We start from the raw sequence: 18,894 nt of genomic DNA, 5'->3' as shown, positions 1-18,894 counted from the left end.
TCCTTAGGAGACAAGAAAGTTGTAGGTAATAAATACTCTAGGATGAAGCTCCCTTTTCATGGAATACGGCAGAAAGGTGGATTCTGAATTACTACTCAAGAATATAGGTTCCATAGTTTACAAGATGGAAGGAGATAAATTATTCCCAAAAGATGGACTTAAAGTGGGAGGTAGGCAGTGAGAAAGTATGATTGGCAGGAGCAGTAAAGTGGCAGAGCATGAGGAGCAGCTTTTGATGTTTACCTGTTCAAGACTCCATTGGATACCAAAGCTTCTTTAGGATGGAAATATTTGTAATATACATTCCTCACCACAGCATCTTCAGGAGAAGAAAAAAATTATTTTATAGAATAGACTACAAATAAATGATAAATTATATGGATTAAAAATAGCAGCTGAAAATATTACTTCCAAAGCCACAAGTTTATAAAAAAGTTTGGTTACCATTGTTAACCATGATCCCATATTCTTCTAGTAGAAAGTTAATATTGGTGTCAAATCTGGATTCACCACCTTCTCCTAGCATAACAAGGATATCTCCACCACTTTCAAGGTATTTCTTTAGCACTTCAAACTACACAAAAGAAAAAATACAAATATCTCTGAGGAATTACCCTCAAGTACTCTAAGTAAAAACATTCAATTATAGCTAGATTTTTTTTTAAGTCTTCACTTTAAGCAGCAATGATATATAAATATAAATAAGCCTTTTATTAGTTCACTGCACAAGGCTGCGGAGCCTATCTTTCTTTAAGTACAAAGCTCCAAATTATTGATGATTCAATTATTATATTTCACAAAGGTGAATTTTCAGATGAGAAACACAGAAAAAAACCATCACATTACAAGAAGACAAAATTTAGAAAAGCAGATATTCACAAAATATATAAATGCTCATTTTTAAATAATAAAATCACAGTAACAAAGTTAGCAGCCACCTGCAGTCTCATCTTCTTCCTACAGCCACTTGACAAAATTTTAACTCTCATATCATGATCAGCTATTTTACTAAACAGATAAAATATTTAGGGTGAAGAGAAAGGGAAAAGAAAAGAAATGCATCCATACAGAATCAGAACCACTCAGACTCCTCTCTTCATAACGCAAAAGTAACAGCACGGGGACCTAAGCAGCACTCTGTAAGTCAAGTTGTATTTTAGGGAGAGAAAGTATTTTCCAAATTCTGTATTTCCCAGAGAGTTTCTGTAAGTTAGGTCTTGCACTCTCCATGAAATAGAACAAAAAAAAAACCTTAATTCCAAAGAGAATTTTCAAAGCAAAAATTAGTAGCTTTAACAGGAAAAAAATAGGGATAAATAGTATTATTCTAGCACTTTAAGGCTTACAAAGTGATTTTTCCATAACAACTTTGTGAGGTAGATAGTACAAGCGTTGTTATTGTCATTTTATAGAAGAGGCACAGAGTGTTAACAGTCCAATGAATCAATCAACTAGCATTTATTACTGCCTACTCTCTGTCAAGCACTGTGCTAGGTGCTGAAGATACAAATACAAAAATATGTTAGTCCCTCCTCATAAGAAGTTTACATTATCCCAGAAGGATAAAACAGATTCAAAGATAAGTGGAGACAATATAGTACAATGGAAAATGATTTTAATTTCTTTAACTAGGAAACGACATGGTCAGACCCATACTCAGGAACATCAATTTGGCAGCTCTGTGGAAGATGGACAGGAGACAGGAGAGGTTGGAGAAAGGGAAACCAACAAGATCAGCCTAAGTGGTGAGGAAAAGAGGCAGAGCCAAGATTTAAACTCAGGTCGTTCACTCTAAATCCAGTATTCTGTCTCTAACACCACACAGCCTCACCAAAAAAGCTACAGATAGGACTATATTTCAAATATGATCTACCCTATGTTACCCTAATTCTTCCACACTATTTCCTCTGCTATACCACTAACAAAAAAAAAAAGAAAAGAAAATACAGTCTAAATCCTACTCCATATATTAAATGTGATGTCTAAAGAACATTAGCATGAAAAGTACCAGGCCTCTTTTATGGCCCTATACTAAGATTAGAGATATTATGTATTAGGAAAAAGAGAAGAGCTGCTTTATTATTTGAAGAGTGTCCCTTCTAGTTTAATAACTTATTTCTACAGGAGGTAACTAAATGAATTAACAAAAAAATTACAAACACAGAAGCTAAGATGAAACTGATAAATCCAGTAGTAGTTTGTGATATACAAAATTTAGCTTTACTCTACTTGCAAGGTAGTTTTTACCTCAGCAGCTGTAAATTTTTCCCTTGGTCCTGCTGTAATCCACAATTTCACCCCAATCAACTTCTCTGATGTGATTTCATCTTTTAAACTAAAAGGGAAAATTAAGCAAATAGGATTATATAGCCCAAAATCGGTTATGAATTATTCTTCCTTGCAGATTGTATGGAAAACACAAGTTATGGAACTACAGCATGGAAAGAATCATAGAAGCAAATTAGGATAACTTTCCATCAGTTGTGAACCAATCCAACCATTCTGTAGAGCATTTTCGAATTATGACCAAAGGGTGACAAAACTGTGCATACCCTTTGACCAGCAATACCACTGTTATGTCTGTACCTCAAAGAGATTTCTTTTAAAAAGGAAAGGGAAAAAATATGTACAAATATATTTATAGTAGCTCTTTTTGTAGTAGCAAAGATTTGGAAATTGGGAGGATGTCCACCAATTGGGCAATGGCTGAACAAGATGGGGTATATGATTGTGATGGAATTTGTGCAATAAGAAATGACGAGCAGGGTGCTTCCAGAAAAACCTGGAAAGACTCACATGAACCAATACAAAGTGAAATGAGCAGAAACAGGACATTGTACACAGTAATACCAATACTGTACAATGATCAACTGTATATGACTTAACTGTTCTCAGAAAAACAAAGGTCCAAGATATTTCTGAAGGACCTATGATGAAAAATGCTATCTACATCCAGAGAAAGAACTGATGGAATGTGAATGCAGATAAAAGCATACTGGGTTTCTTTTTTAACTTTATTTTTCTTAGGTAGGTTTTTTGTCTATGTTTCTTTCACAATATGACCAAGATGGAAATATGTTTTGCATGACTGTATGTAGAATAGCTTTATCAAAATGCTAGTCTTCTCAATGAGGGAGGAGAGTAGGAGAGAATTTGGAACTTAAAACTGTAAAAAGAAAAAATCAAAGGCTAAAAGTTGTTTTTACAAGTAATTAGAAAAAATTTTTTTAATTTTTTAAAAAAGATAAATGCAAGAACCTCTTCAATATCATCCCCAATTGGTGATCATCTGGAATCTACTCAAATACTTCCAGTAAGAAAGAAAATTATCTATACAGCCAAAATATTGAATAATTATGGCCTCTCACAGGAAATCTGATTATGTCATTATTAATTTAAGTACTTCTAGATTCTTTTTACAGGAAAATGAATATACTTATTTTTTCTTTCTATTAGACTGCACCTATTAAAAATGTATTATTGGATGAGTTTTAAAATTATTTGGGTAGCTTAGTTTTTTAAAAGGGTTTAGCTGTTCTAAGAAACCAGGAATTGACATTAGCATAACTTCTTGCTTTGTAATATTTGAGATAATCCTATTGAATTCAATAAAATATTTGTTTATAATCTGCAGAGAAGTAATGGTAATTATTTACTGATTTATTACCTTTATATTCAGTTCCTTAAATAATCTAACAAATGGTCTGTTTTACCACAAAAGACATGAGAAAAGACTACTAGTAGGCTACTGTTGCTATGGTTATTTGGAAAGGAGTCTTCCATGTTGGTAGCATGTTGCAGCTGCTACAGTTGCTAAGAATAGAAAACAGTAGTAACTACTCACCTCTGAATCTTCCAGTTACTACGAAGCCTTTTCTGTAAAGATTTATAGCCACTGTTGGTGGTAAATATCTCCTTTTTTGATGCATTAAAGAGAATGGTGCTTCGAAGTTCTTTGTCCATAGTTACCTCAAGTGAAAAGGAAATAGTTAGAAAGTAAAAGGCAATGTACTCAGAGGGTATAATAATCCAAAAGAAAAACAAACTAGAATACCTAAGTGATACCTGTTTCTAAATAAGTCTAAATATATTTACAAGATTATATGGTTACATATAGTAAAACTAGGACTTTAAGAATGCATTCTGAACATACACAGTACCTCAAATTCTAAAATACAGAATAAAGAAAACAGCAAATATTTGTAATTCTTCCTTATCACATTTAAAAGGTCTAACCAGTCTATAATAGTATTCTAATTACAATGTTATTACAAGTCTCAAAGTTTAAACTGAAAAAAAAAATTATTCTAAATAAAAACCCAATACTCGATTCAGTACATTGAGAAAAAGGGGCTTCTGATCTGGAATCTCTCTACTATGCCCATCTATAAGAAACAGAGCCATTGCTCTATTTCTATGACCTTTGGGACTATATTTCTAATATCTTTTCCTCTCCCTATTGCCTTTCTGATCTATCATTCCTCAAAGAGGATCTCCATCTCTAGACCTTTATCATCTTTGTCCATAAACCACTGCATTTTTTTTCTCTGGTTTCCTTCTACCAAGCCTCCTCATCAAAGATAACAACCAGACTGTTTTGTGACGAATTAATGAGATTAAACCTTAGATACTAAATCTTATCTTACTACTCACCATTTCCAGTTTAAAACTTCCTGAATTGAGTTTTCCCCAAACCAAAAACAATCTATTTGCTACTCTGTTTACCAACCAGCAAAATGATATTTTTGGGCCTTGAGGTTCTAAGTTAAAGAGTAAGGCAACAACCCTGACTGGTTTTATCAGAAGCCAACAAAGGGTACCTATAAATGCCAGATTTTCAGTTTAGGATACTGGATTTAGAACTAGAAGAGACCTTAGAGATCAACTGATCCAACCTCTCCTTTATAGATAAGGAAGCAGAGTTCCAGATAAGTTAAGTCATTTTCCCCAAACTACTCAGGAGATAAGTAGCAGAGCTGGGATTAAGCCCAGTTCCTCTGCCTATATAGATCCAGTGCTCTTTCCACTAATACCTCTGCATAATATAAGGCCTGCTAAATGTAAACTTCTCAAAAAAAAAAAACTGCTGTTCAAGCTATGAACAATATCTATCAATTTTCAAAGGAATCAACAAGTAATAAGCTCAAGAACAATTACTACCAGTAATAATGGAGACTAAAAATAATTTTAAATTTGAATTGTTCTATGGTATGTTTTAAAACATATGCAACACAGAGATCTATATGTAGAGAAAATGATTAAAGGACTTCTAAGAAAAAGAACTCTAGGACTCCTCCCTCCATTGTCTACTGCCCAGTGGCACTGGTTTCTGTGATATTTAACTCACCCAAGATATTCTGACTCTGGGCATTTTCTCTGTTGTTGCCCATCCCTGGAAAGCTCTTCCTCCTTATCTCCATTTCCTGGTGTCCTTCAAGTCTCTGCTAAAACCTCACTTTTGGCAAGAAGCCTTCCAGTTCCCCCTACAGTGTCTTCCCTCTGTGACTATCTCCAATTTAAACTCTAAAAACCTATATAGTTGTTTGTATATTGTCTTTCCCCCTTAGATTATGAGTTCCTTGAGGTCAGAGATTGATTTTGCCTTTCTCTATATCTCCAGCTCTTAACATTGGGCTTGTACATAACAGGCACTTAATAAATGCTGGCTGACTGGACTTGACTTCAAAACCAAAATCCAAAGACTTTTGTCAAGCCACGAAAAAGACAGTGAAACATTCCGACAATACAGAGACAGAAATGGGAAGCCCAAGTGAGTACTGTCACATCAAAGTAGTCCTAGCAGCATCAGAAAATCAACTCCATATTTGTTCTTGGCTCCAGTACAAGTATTAGAGAATACTGTTGAATTAGGAAAAGAAAGATTATTTGAATAAGTATTCTTGGGAACTTCTTACACTATGTCTCATCTTAGATTTTTAAAATGAAAGACCCACAGGGGGTAAGTTATTTGTCCATGGTCACATACCTAGGCAGTGTTAGAACTACCATTAGACTCTAGGTCCTGACTCTCAACCCACCTACTCTTTCCACCACACTACACTTACCTCTTAGATCAAATTATTAAATTTATCCTTCCAGCATCTGTTTTACTCGAGTATATGAGCATCCAAAAAGGCAGACACTAATGGTCTCCCACTAAAGTCCTACTTGGAAGCTTCATGGCATAAAGAGGACACTAGGATCTCAAAGGTAATGCCAGCAGAGTACAAGCTCTGACAGGTCTTACATTAAACTAAAAGGCTTTAAGTATAGGCCTAGTGACAGGCTATATCTGTTGACTGAGGACCAACCTAGATAAACCTGAAGGGGTTCATCACTAGATGGGCCACCTGGTGAAGAATTTTTCAGTTAAAGAAACTTTTAAGTATTAAAGACACCAAAGACAAAATAAAGCCCTCAAACAACTTAAAGTCTTATAAACATGAACATAAACAGCATTATAGCATTTAAAACTAGAATGTACTTTACAAAGCACTTAGTCCGACTCCCTCATCTTACAGAGAAGGAAATTGAGATCCAGAGAGGAAAAATGACTTGCTCCTCACCACACGTAGTAGCGGAATTAGGACTGGAACCCAAGTCCTCATATCAAAGCAATCAATCAACAAATATTTATAAGCTACCATTTTTATCAAGTGTTGTGTTTGGCATCAAGGATACAAAGATATAAGCAAAACAATCCCTGCCCTCAAGAATAGTGTAATGGAAGAGATAATGTGAACATGTACAGGTATTACAAAAGACACAAAACAAATGTAATATTGTGGGAAACAAGTAGTGAGGAAGAATGTGAAAGGTCTCAAGCTGAAGGTAGCAATGGAAGTGGATCTTGAAGGAAAATAGGCATTCCCAGAGCCACAAGAGAGAAGGAAAAGCATTCTACACACAGACAACAGCTGGTCTAAAGGCAAGAAAGAACAAGAAAGCCAGTACAGCTGGAACCTGATATGGAGAATGTAATGCATTACAAGGCTGGGAAGGTAGAATGGGGCTAGATGAAGAAGAGTTTTACATGAAACAGAGAAGTTTATGTTTGATTCTAGAGATGACAGTGAATCATTGGAGTTTATTAAGAAGGGCAACATAGTCACACATGCACTTTCAGAAAATAGCTTTCGTGGTCCTATGAAGGATGGATTCGAGTAAGGAGAGACTTGAAGCAGAGAGATCAATTAAAAGGTTAATGCAATAGTCCAGAGCATGAAGTGATGGTGATATGAGTGGAGAGAAGCAGACATACCAGAGACATGTACAGATAGAAAAAAGACTTAGCAATTGCATCAATATGTGAGGAGTGAGAAGCTGAGGATGCAAAACAGGTTGCAAAACTAGACGACAGAAGATAAGATGGTGAGCTACAACAGAAACAGGAAAGATAAGAAGAAAGTTTGGTTTGAAGAGAAAGATAAAAGAGGCCAGTTTTGGTCTTGTTGAGTTCAAGATGGTTGTGGCACATCTCATTCAAAATATCCAATAGGTAAGTAATTGATGATGCAGAATTGGAGCTTGGGACAGACTGGAGATAGAAACGTAGATCTAGGAGTCATCTGCACAAAGATGGTAACTGAACTCATGGGGGAAAGAATATGGAGAGAAAAAAGAGAGCCCAACCAGGACAGAGTTAGGGCACACTGACATGGATGAAGATCTAGCAAAGGAGACTGAAATGGGAAAGTCAGACAGGGAGGAAAAGTCAAGAAAGAACCAACCTAAATCTAGCATTCATTTGAAGTCAGGTCTTCTAATTCCAAAACAAATACTCTGAACCACAGCCTCTATAATACTATCTACGCTAATTAAGTGCACAGGAGCTGTCCAAAGGAGAGATAATCAACCTTTGAAAAGAAAGATGACTTACAGGGGACTCTGGAAAAACTTTATATAAGAGGCAGTATATGAGGTAATTGGGGGCCTGAATAAAAGGTAAGAATGTGAACTGGAAAGTGGGGGAGGGGAATCTTTTCAGAAGGGTGAAAAGTCATTCCAAGCATGTATAATGATAATTATAAAGATCACGAGGTCTGACCCTGAAAAAGACCCGATAAAACACCCCTCGGTCCTCTCTGTGCAGAGAGAGTGAACTATGGGCATGGTAAATTGCATCGACCGTCAGACTCAGTTGAGGCATTGGTTGTTTTTGCTGAAGTGCTTCTTTTTAAGTTTCTTAAAAGTATTAGTTTCCAGCCCCCCTGAGTAAGGGAGGAGTGAAGAGAGGTATATTTGGAAAGTGATGAAAAATAAACAGTTTTTGTGTTCGTTTAACCAGAGGGAGAGAGCGTGCATGCAGGAGGGCCAGAGTCGCTGCAGCTCTCTTTGGGGCGCCCGGACGGACGGTGGCATAAAGCTGGTCATTACCGAGGCACAAAAATCAACATCGACGACTCCCAAATGGGCGCAGCGCCACGGGACGAGCACTGAATCTGAAGACAGAAGACTCGGGTTCCAACCCCAGCACGCCTCCTTCTCCTCCCTGAGCCTCAGTCTCCTCATCTACAAAAGAAGGGGCTCTCGCAGTTCCTTCCAGCTCTGAGCCCTAACACCACATATCAATCCGCGTGCCTCCGGGCCTAGAGGTGCCCGCGGGAAATGGGCAGCCGTGGGAGATCCGCCGGCCCAAGTCGAGGAGGAGTCCGCAGCTGGACTGGGTCGGAAACCCTCTTACCTGAGGCCCACTGACCACCATGGCCCCGCAGCACCGACGAGCATCACTGTGGGCCGAATCTCCAGGTGCCGCCGCCGCCGCCGCCGCCGCCGCCGCCTCTGCTCCGCCTAGCAACGGGCGGGCGACACCGCGCGCAGGCGCACCGACGCGCGACTACTGCTAAGATGGCGGACTCCGGAAGGAATGCAGCGTGATGACGCAATGCGCTCTCGCTTTGCATCGCCGCTCGGGATTGGCGGAGAGATGCCGGGGAAAGGAAGAGGCTGATCTCTGAGCCCGAGCTCAGTTTTGACTTGAAACTAAATTCAGTGGACTGACCCATTTTCGTTAATACAGCTAAGACAAAGATGAACTTCATTTTCTCTTTAAGGGATGCCAGTGCTAAGTAGTTTATTTTCTTTTGATAATAATGACTAAAATCGTGGAAAGACAACAAGCTTCAACGATCAACGTTCCTCAGTTTCCGTGAGGAGAATAATGGTTTCTTCCAGCCTCTGTTCTTGCCAGCCTATTGGCTGCTCCTCCTCGCCCCCTCCCCGTCCGGAACCTCCCGTTTAGATCGTGGGCGTGTGCTTGGTGTGAGCGGGGCGGTCTAAACCCTAGAGCTGCGATGTTCTCAGTTTGGGCACCATGTCTATTCAAAGAGCATTTGTCTAGTGCCGACACCCTGAAGAGCGCTGTTAGATGCTGGGAATAACACAAACTTTACGTGACGCGATCCCGACTCCATGGAGCTTATGTAGAGACAGTAGAAGGGATAAGACTAAGACGTTTTCCTTGGTTTTTGGTTTTAGTCTAGACCTTTGCTGTGGTGGGTACGAGATGTTGGCAGGAGGGGATCTCCATTCATCTTCCATTCGTCTGTCACAGTCAGCGAGCTGCTTGGGGCGCTGGGAAGTTAAATAACGTGCTAACGTTCACGAGGCTAGGGTGCTTGGGAGAGGCGGCGGCATTTGAACTTCCAACTTCTGACTCCGAGGCCAACCCTCCATGTTTCACACCGGGATGCCTCTCCTAGGGTTACCAAAGTCAGAACAAAAACATGACAGCCAGAGAACATAAGCTGTGCTGATAAAATACCAGCACCAGGTAGGTAACACTAGAAAAAGGAACTCAAATGCAAGAGAATTCATGACGAGTGCATCAGAAGTGAAAAACAAGGGTTGTAAAGGAGCCAAGAGATGAATGTCATCTCCAACAGGACGGGAAGAAAGAGAGGAATCAGAGAAGCCTAGGTGGAGGATGTAGCCTCCGAGTGCGGTTCTAAAGGATTGTAAAAAAAATCAAGAAGCAAAGAGAAGAAAGAACAGTGAAGGCATAGGGGCTAAGCGAACTCGTGCTTGCCTTCTTAGATGGTCTTTTGGAATTGCTGTGGTGGAGGAAAAGATCATTTGGATACCAATAATACTGGTTCCTTCCAAGCTTAATCCATACTGAAAGCCTTTCCAATTTGGTAGGAACTGCCAGGGTTAGTCTGTGTTGGCATTTTCTTCTGAAACCAGGATCATTTTCATACCAGGATGGGTCATCAGAGGAAGACTTTGGTAAAAAAAAAAGTGTCTTCTTGAGGTTGCGCTGGTAGAAGTCTAGGATCCAACAAGAGGGAGGCAACAGCCTAAAACTATGGAAAGAGTAACAAATTTGGATACAAAAAATCGGGGTTCGTGTCCTAGTTTTGTTCCTTAAACTACTAGTATGGCCTCAGGAAAGTCATTCAACCTTTTTGATCTAAAGTATCTTTATCTGTAAAATAAAAGAGTTGGATTAAGTGATCTGAAAGGTCCTTAGCCAACTCTCAGTCATGTGGACTCACGATTCTCTGTTCTGGTCAGCAACTTTGTCAATTACTGAGTCCACCTCTGGGCATCTTCACATTTTAGGAAGGAAATTCTTATGCCAGAATGTTGTCCTAGGAAAGTAGCTAGGACGGGAAGAGGCCATAAAAAACCAAAGTCACTTGACAATAGTCACCAATAAATATTTAATGATTGACTGACGATTTGACAACCTAATGACTATGTGTATCATTTCAATGGAGGAAATGAAGCACTTTGCCATTGCCCAGTCTGTGTCTTTATTCAGACCTCACAAGACCTTTTATTGTATATATTCCTTTGTACGGCTTGGTGGATAGAGTGCTGGGTTTGGAGTCAGGAAGACTCATCTTCCTGAATTTAAATATGACCTCAGACACTTACTAGCTGTGTGACCCTTTAACTTTAAACTTTAACCTGTTTCACTCAGTTTCCTCATCTGTAAAATGATCTGGAGAAGAAGATGGCAAACCACTCCAAGTAAAATACCCAAGAAAAAAGAATCAGATGTAACTGAAAAACAACTAAATGACAAATTTTGTATTACAGTTATTTTGTGCCTTATTCTTCTATTACATTGCAACTTCCATGAAGGTAGGGACTCTGTCTTAAATATCTTTGGTTTCATGGAGGTAGCGGTCAGTGATTAATATTGGCAAAAAAGAAAAGGAAGGAAGGAAAGAAGAAAGGAAGACGGGAAGGAAGAAAAAAGGGTTATTGAAACATTTAAAAGAAAATGCATGAAAGAGAACAGAAGTTCATGCTAATTTTCTCTGTATTGTAATTTTAGTATATGTGTTGCAGAAATGAGCACAAAAACAGACATTCAGATGGAGCACAGATAAACGGATAATCTGAACAGCTTTTAAATTAACATGTTGATTTTAACTCTATATGTGTGTCATGATTTCATATCCAATCACCTTTTTTCCACTTGGAATATGGAAATGATGTTTGGATATTAAGTTCAGAATTTTAAAAATTGCAACTTTGTATCTTCCCCAGAACCTAACAGAGCACTACAAACATTAAGGGCTTACTTTTTTTTTTTTTAGAGATCTGGAGGTGACCTTGAAGAGAGCAAGTTCTGTCAAGCAGTAAGAAGAGAAGCCAGATTGTAAATCAGATTGAAGAGTGAGTGGGAGGTGAGAAAATGGAGATAAGAAATGCAGACAGCTTTTTTTCTAAAAGTTTAACTGTGAAAAGGAGAGATATAGACAACAGATGAACTCATTTGAAAAAGGAGAACTATCTCCCCTTTTTCCTCCTCTCCCCCCCCCCCCCATTCATCCCTTTTTATTTCTGTAGAGGGCACCATTATCCTTCCACTCACCAGGTCTACAGTCTCATAGCAAACCTTGATTTCTCACTCTACTTAATCCTGCCCATCCAATCAATTGCCAGGTCTTCTCAATTCTACCTCCAGTTCTCACACATCTTTCACCTTCTCTCCACAGGACTGCCACCTAGTTTACCCCTTACCTGGACTATTGTGATAACTTCCTAATTAATCTTGCTGCCTCAAAATTCTCCCTTTTCCAATCAATCCTCTACACAGATGCCAAAGTGATAGTCTTAAAGCACAGGTCTAGCTGTTATTCCCCTGGTCCATAATCTCCAGGCTCTCTATACTGGAATCAAATACGAACTCCTTTGTTTGGCTCTTAAAGCCCTTGCAAAGTGCCTGCAACCCAATTTTCTAGGCACGTTAGACATTGTTCCCCTTCACACATCTCAGCTGAATTCTATCACATGCTGCTTCTCATGTAATACATTCCATTTCTTACTTTCTTTGTAATTGTCCCCATACCTAGAATGTATTCCCTGATCACTATCACTTCCTAAAATCGTTAGCTTCATTCAAACCTCTTCTCAAGCACTGTCCCTTATATAATGTATTTCTGGGTCTCCATAGCTGCTAGTAAACTCATGCCATAAGTTACCTTGTATTTTCTTTTTTTTTTAAATTAAGTAATACTTATATGTGTAGATGTTCTTTGAGAGAATTTAAGCTCCTTGGGGGCAGAGAATATTTCATTTTTTGTTTGAATGCTTAACAGAATGCTTGATACTTAGCAAGCATTTAATAATTTGCTGGTTTGACTGACACAATTCAGTAATTGAGTGCCCTCCACCATCTACTAGAAGTTCCCAGACTTATTTGGCCTACTATACCCTTTAAAAAAATTACTCATTAGCCCCCTGGAAATCTACTTTCTTTAGCTCTTTAATGGGTTTTTAAAAAATTTTTCGTCATTTCAAGCTGCACCTCCCCTAGTTCCAGCACCCCCACCCAGGGGGCAGTGTCACCCCCTTTGGAAACCTATGAAAGAGAACAAAAGACCAAAAGAACAAAAAAATCCCAGTAAGGTGGTCTGGAAAAGTGTGAAAGGCTGCTCTCCATGGTACTAGAGATCATTGTTTGCTGCAGTTCTTTTGGTGCACAGGGCATCAGTGTTGGGGGCTTCCTTCATCAGTCCCTTACACAGCATTAGTCTCTAGTGAACCATATTAGATTAGGGTCATATTCCCCAACTTGTTTTTTTTTTCTTCACACAAACTCCATGAATACGAAGCGATAGGGATACTAACTCTGTATGAGGCAAGTTAATTAACCTTTTCCAGACTGAGTTTTCTCCTTTTTTAAAATGATGGAATTGAACTAGATTACTCTAAGGTCCCTTCCACCTTGAAATCATATGGCCTATGAATGAGGAAATAGTAGAAGTTGACATGAGAGAGCAAGATGGATGGTAAAAGTTACCCAGCCACATTAATTGTCTAGAAAAGTTTTTCACCCTTTTTGAGGAGGAGCTGTTCTCAAAGAGGTGATGTGAGGGTAATTAGAACATTGTCTTAAATTATATTTCTTGCTACTACCATCTCCTGGGGAAACAAGTCCCATTAGATCATTACCTGTCCTGTCATTCAGTGTTTGCTTTCATCTCTCTCAAACTTGTCTCTCTCAAGTTTCGAAAGATCCACCTCATTTCACTTATTGGGACTTCATTGAATGAGTCCACACTCATAATATCCATGCTGTTCATTTCATGTCCCATCTCAGCTTTCACTTTTACCTACTGAAGAGCTCTAGTTTTTGCCATCTGTTCTGAAGCTTTTCTTGAGGTCTCCTAGAATGTAAGCTCCTTGAGAACAGGGGTTGTGGCAATTTTTATCTTTGTATCTCTAATTTGTTGTTGTCATTCAGTAATTTTTGGTTGTGTCCAACTCTGTGTGACCTCATTTGGGATTTTCTTGGCAAAGTACTGGAGTGGTTTGCCATTTCCTTTTTGGAAACGCTCATTTTGTAGGTGATGAAACTGAGGCAAACAGAGTCAAGTGACTTCCCCAGAGTCACACAACTAGTAAGTATCTGAAGCCAGACTTGAACTCAGGAAGATGAGCCTTCCTGACTCTAGGCTTGAAAATCTATTCACTTCACCATCTAGCTGCCCTTGTATCTCTACTATTTTCACACATGGTAGGAGCTCAGTAAATGCTTATTGGGTGATCTATTCACCATAGTGCAGGAATAAACACAACATAGTTTTCTGTTTTATATAGTAGAATCAGGAGTTTTTTAAATGTTTTTTTATTAGTGCTTTTCAAAAATTGCCATCATTTCATAAATAGAACCTTCACTTACAACAAAGTAGAGAGGCAGAACGAGTCATATACTGGACTTGGTGTCAAGAAGACCTGGATTCAAATCCTGTCTCTGAAATTTTCTTAGCTATGTGACCCTGAGCAGTCACCAAACTCTCTGTGCTTCAGTTCCTTCACTTATAAACTGTAGAGAATGCCTGTTGTTTGTGGTGAGACTCAAATGGGATAATGTATGTCAAATAATTTACAAACTTTAAAGCACTGTATAAATATTGGCTATTGTTACATTATTAAAGTTAAGCAAAACAACTGACACATTGACTTTGTAGACAAGTAAGTCCCATTCCACAACTGTTTCACCTTATTTCTGCTGAGAGAAGAGAAATATATTTCATAAACAGTCTTCTGGAGTCACAAATCAGTCTTTTCATTATCTTCAGTCCTGATGTCTTTTAGAGTTATTTTCATTTATGTTGTTATGGTCATTGTGTGTAGTGTTCTCTTGGTTCAACTTATTTTGATCACATCAGTTCTTAAAAGTCTAAGTTTCTCTGAATCTTTCATATTTGTTATTTCTTAAATGTAATATTGTACTATATTCACATATTACAATTTGTTCTGCTACTCCACAATAAATCAGAACCCATCTCATTTCCAGTTTGCTACTACAAAAAGGGCTGCTATTTTCTGTCACTGATCTCTTTGGGGTATATGTCCAATAACAGAATTATTGGGTCCAAAGGTAATGACCTTTGAAGATTCTTTGAATTCACTCATTTAAAGGTCACCTATAAAAATAATCATTACTGGTTTTGAAGTCAGATATATCTTTGATTGTATATTAATAAACCAGTTTTCTGGTTTATAAATGAGCATCTTATGTGTCAGTCTTTCAGTACCTAACCATCATTAGGGCAACTGACAAAGATAAGTTTCTAAAACAGACTGTAGATCATGGTGGTGCCCTATCACTCCCACTACAACAAAATAGGGCCAATTTTTAATAAACCACATTATCCCGCCTTACCCTCTTTTCCTTCCTTCCTTCTTTTCTTCCATTCTCTCTTTCTTCTTTCCTTCCTGTGAAGTTTTATCCCATAAAATGAATACCATTCTGATGTAGCACCTAAGAATGCTATATGATCAGCATGAGACAATTGGGACATGTACAGTTATACTCATCATATCTTCCATTTTAGGACAGTACAATTTGACTCAAAAGATAAATAACACAAGCATCTCTTTAGAGATAATGCCTGGACTTGGCAGTTTTAAAAACTGTCATCCACGGGTGCATAAGAAAAACCTAAAAATGCACTAGAAGCCCCAGAGCTGCTGGCTGTTAATTCCGGTGTACGTCCGATAGAACTAGAAATTGCTTCTTTAGTGAACTCTGGGTCGAAGTGTCTTAAGTCAGCAGGCCCCACCTTTGGAGAAAAAAAACATGAGAGAATGGGGTATGAAGTTTAATGCATGCTTTAGATAAAGGGGTTCTTAAAATGAAGTTTGTGAACAATAGATAGATGATAAATTTTGATAACTTGCTTCCAATAGGATTAGTTTCCTTTATAATCCTATGTATTTAAAAATATTATTCTGAGAAAGGGTCCATAGCCTCCTCCAGGACAAAAAATAAAATTAAGAATCTTTGCATTAGAATAAGCCTGCTCTTGACTAATATGGAAATATGTTTTACGTGATTGCATATATATAACCTATATTAAAGAAGGAGGGAGAAAATTGAAACTCAAAATTTTATTTAAAAAAAAGGAACGTTAAAAATTGTATTTCCATGTAATTAGAAAAAAATAAAATATATTTAAAAGAAAAAAAGCCTGTCCCCTCACAGCCTGATATCTGACTCACAAAGGTAGAGATATCTGTAATATCCAAGTAATTATGGACACTCTGTGCACTACGCTACTATGACTTTGCTATTACATTCCCATTAGATCTGCTCTCACATGAACCTTCAACATGTCTCCTTGCTATAACTAGGTCTTCAGAGCAGTAGAAAAAGGAGAAAGGCAGATGAGAAATAACAAAAACCAAAATTTGTCCTCTTCCGCTTTTGGTTAGGAAGCAGAGGTACGAATATATAAACTTAAGCAAGTAGTATTTGTACTTTTGAATGAAATTACAATGATGAAGAGTAATGAAGCAAATAATGACACATCCTCTTACCACGTTTGGGTTGAAAGGAGGAGTGAGTCTCTTGTGGTATAAGTCATCCCAGTTTATTGGGCTGAAGAAGACATGATTCTTTATCTCAAGCTGCAAGAAGAAAATACTGTTTTAGAGAAAAATCTTGCCCTATCCATTAGAGCTGCCACTAGTCTTAAGAGTCCTTGTTCTACCTAGCAACTTTTGGAAATGAGAATATCCACTCTTTGGTATGGTGATATTGTATTCATCCTACAAGTCCCCAAATATTTGTTGTGAACTTAAGATGTAGTTCAGGCTTATTTCCTGGGTCACAAGGGATAATGAAAAAATAATTCTATTGTAGTTAGTATTCATCTCTATCGTCTTCATTAATAATAATTACTATCACTGTTATTATATGTAGCAAGGTAGCACAGTGGACAGAGCAGGGGAGTTTGGGGTCAGGAAGATCTGAGTTCAAATCCTACCTCAAGACACTAACTAGCTATATGACTCCAGGCAAGGTACTTAACCTCTCAGTCTTTTCCCTCGTCTGTAAAATGGGGATAATAGCATCTAACTCACAGGGTTGTTGTAAGGATAAGATGATATAATGCATGTAAAGTATTTTGCAAACCCTAAAGTGCTATGTAAATGATAGCTATTATTATTAATAATATTAACTGACATTTATTTAGCACTTAAAGATACATAAAGCACTGACATATATTATTTCATTTGATTCTTGGGCTAGAATTTTACAGACAAAGAAACAGGCTGTATTTGTCTCTTCTTACACTAAGAATTTTGGTAACTGAAGGTTCTTAAAGATATTGAAAAATGCAACTAATTGCCCCAAATCTTCCTACAAAGGAAATGTGCAGCATCTATTCACTGAGAAGAAAGGAGAGAGTAAAGAGCCAAATTAATCACAGAGATCTTAGAACACAATTAAATCTGAATCTTGGTTATACACTCAAATCAGCTTCGAGGTGGTACAGAGTACAGGGCCTGGAGTCAGGAAGATTCATCTTCCAGGGCCTCAAATACTCACTAGCTGTGTGATCCTAGGCGAGTCACCTGACCCTGTTTGCTTCAGTTTCCTCATCTGTAAAATGAGCTGGAGAAGGAAATGGCAAACTACTCCAATATCTCTGCCAAGAAACCCCAAACAGGGTCACAAAGAGTAGGACGCAACTGAGCAACAACAGTGTATTCAAATTATCACCTTCAAGGTTGATCCTCTTCCTACCCACTCCCACCCACAACCCTTCAAATATGAGTGTTAGTTCCCTAAGTCAGTTCTGAGGAAGTTTCCTCTCATGGTGTGGAATCATAGATTCAGAGCCAGAAGGGACCTCAACCCATGATAGTCAAGGAAACTGAGGCCCAGAGAGATTAATTAACCTCCTCAAGGTCACTCAGATAGTAAGTGAGAGAGGCAGAATTTGAACCCAGGTCTGCTGACCACCAGTGCCAATACTCTTTCCATTTCACAGTGCTGCCTCTGATGTGACTGTATCTATACCACGTTAGACCTAATACAAGGAGGAAAATTGGTCTCAGATTACTGAAATACATCATTTCCTGACTTTGGAAGTGAATGGACTTAGATTATAAGCTTATGAAGCTTAGATTAGATATTAGGAGTAACATTTGAATTAGGGTTGGGTGTCTAGTATGGAAGAAACTATCATTCAAAGATGATGTGAGGACAATCCTGATAAGAGACAGGGAAAAAGATTAAGTGATCTGTCAAAGTCCCACCCTTTGATATTAGGCAGCCTTTTAAACCATAAACTTGATGAAGTTCGGCCACATACATGTTTTAAATGCCTGTTTTTGAGGTTAAGAAACCACTAGAAACAGAGAATGTAAGATGGGAGAGGGCAGAAGAAAGCCCTCAGAGACCTATCACATACAAAGTCTGCTTTGGCACCCAGTCTTTTCTTCTGGTCCTTTTGGAGAAGACCATGCAGGAGGTCACAGGCTGCCACTGTCTTGCCTCCCTGGATCTGGAGAGGCTTGTGAAGGATGTTCTCATACATTTCAGAAACATCCCGGCTGTAGAAAGGTGGCTACCAGATAGGGAGAGAAAGAAGAGACCTATGTTATCCATCATGATCAGGGCCTAATCAGAAGTAAACACTGTTTTTGGTTTTTTTCAGAGAATCTAGCACTTGAGATTTTTACTTTAGAAAAAAGAAACCTGGACAATATACCTGCTAAATACAGCATAGAGCCACAAGTCATATCCTTAGAAAATAAGATAGAGTGGACACTGTATACCCTTCAGGAGAGGGAACTCTGGAGTAAAATACCATTCGGTGACAAGAATCTCAGAGGCATCCTATTCAATTTATACCCAAATAAGTGTCCTATTTTGGACATGCCTAGCAATTGGCTAGAAGACTTCCAGTGAGAGAGAACCTCCTGAGGCATCCCAGGAAGCATTTCCTTGCAAGAAGCATAAGCCTCCCTTTCTGAAATTTCTTCCAATTGCTCCTAGATCTGCCCTGAGGGGTCAAGCAGAACAAGATCTAGTATATGGGTTCTAGTCTAACCTAGTTAGCGTAGTTAGTCTAACCTAGTCTAACCTAGTTAGTTTAACCTAGTCTAGTCTAGTCTAGTTCTCTTTCACATTGC

The 18,894-nt window shown here is 38.3% G+C and overlaps 2 protein-coding genes and 1 long non-coding RNA gene across 8 annotated transcripts in view; 1 reads left to right on the top strand and 2 right to left on the bottom strand.

Moving 5' to 3' along the window:
* The window catches only part of IFT52 (intraflagellar transport 52), a 30,938-nt gene extending 22,068 nt beyond the window's left edge, over positions 1-8,870 (bottom strand). The window contains exons 1-5 of one of the 6 annotated variants that reach the window (XM_072631459.1): positions 8,684-8,870; positions 3,845-3,969; positions 2,248-2,335; positions 445-574; positions 244-319 (exon numbers count right to left, since the gene is read on the bottom strand). In XM_072631459.1, coding sequence (XP_072487560.1) covers positions 244-319; positions 445-574; positions 2,248-2,335; positions 3,845-3,969; positions 8,684-8,704 — 440 coding nt within the window. In that variant the 5' untranslated portion in view covers positions 8,705-8,870. Of the gene's footprint in view, positions 1-243; positions 320-444; positions 575-2,247; positions 2,336-3,844; positions 3,970-8,376 lie in introns of all 6 variants that reach the window. The other 5 variants (XM_072631457.1, XM_072631460.1, XM_072631458.1 and 2 more) reach the window with 5 other exon arrangements.
* A 79-nt stretch (positions 8,871-8,949) lies between these two features.
* The window catches only part of LOC140518910 (uncharacterized), a 33,595-nt gene continuing 23,650 nt past the window's right edge, over positions 8,950-18,894 (top strand). The window contains exons 1-2 of the long non-coding RNA XR_011972040.1: positions 8,950-9,772; positions 11,553-11,642. This is a non-coding gene — a long non-coding RNA (uncharacterized lncRNA). The remainder of the gene's footprint in view (positions 9,773-11,552; positions 11,643-18,894) is intronic.
* SGK2 (serum/glucocorticoid regulated kinase 2) overlaps positions 14,045-18,894 on the bottom strand; it is a 44,377-nt gene continuing 39,527 nt past the window's right edge. The window contains exons 11-13 of the mRNA XM_072631462.1: positions 18,171-18,326; positions 16,288-16,377; positions 14,045-15,530 (exon numbers count right to left, since the gene is read on the bottom strand). Coding sequence (XP_072487563.1) covers positions 15,375-15,530; positions 16,288-16,377; positions 18,171-18,326 — 402 coding nt within the window. The 3' untranslated portion in view covers positions 14,045-15,374. The remainder of the gene's footprint in view (positions 15,531-16,287; positions 16,378-18,170; positions 18,327-18,894) is intronic.

Source organism: Notamacropus eugenii, chromosome 1, assembly GCF_028372415.1.
Source record: "Notamacropus eugenii isolate mMacEug1 chromosome 1, mMacEug1.pri_v2, whole genome shotgun sequence".
Lineage (NCBI taxonomy): Eukaryota > Metazoa > Chordata > Mammalia > Diprotodontia > Macropodidae > Notamacropus > Notamacropus eugenii.
This window is presented reverse-complemented; position numbering and strand designations above follow the sequence as displayed.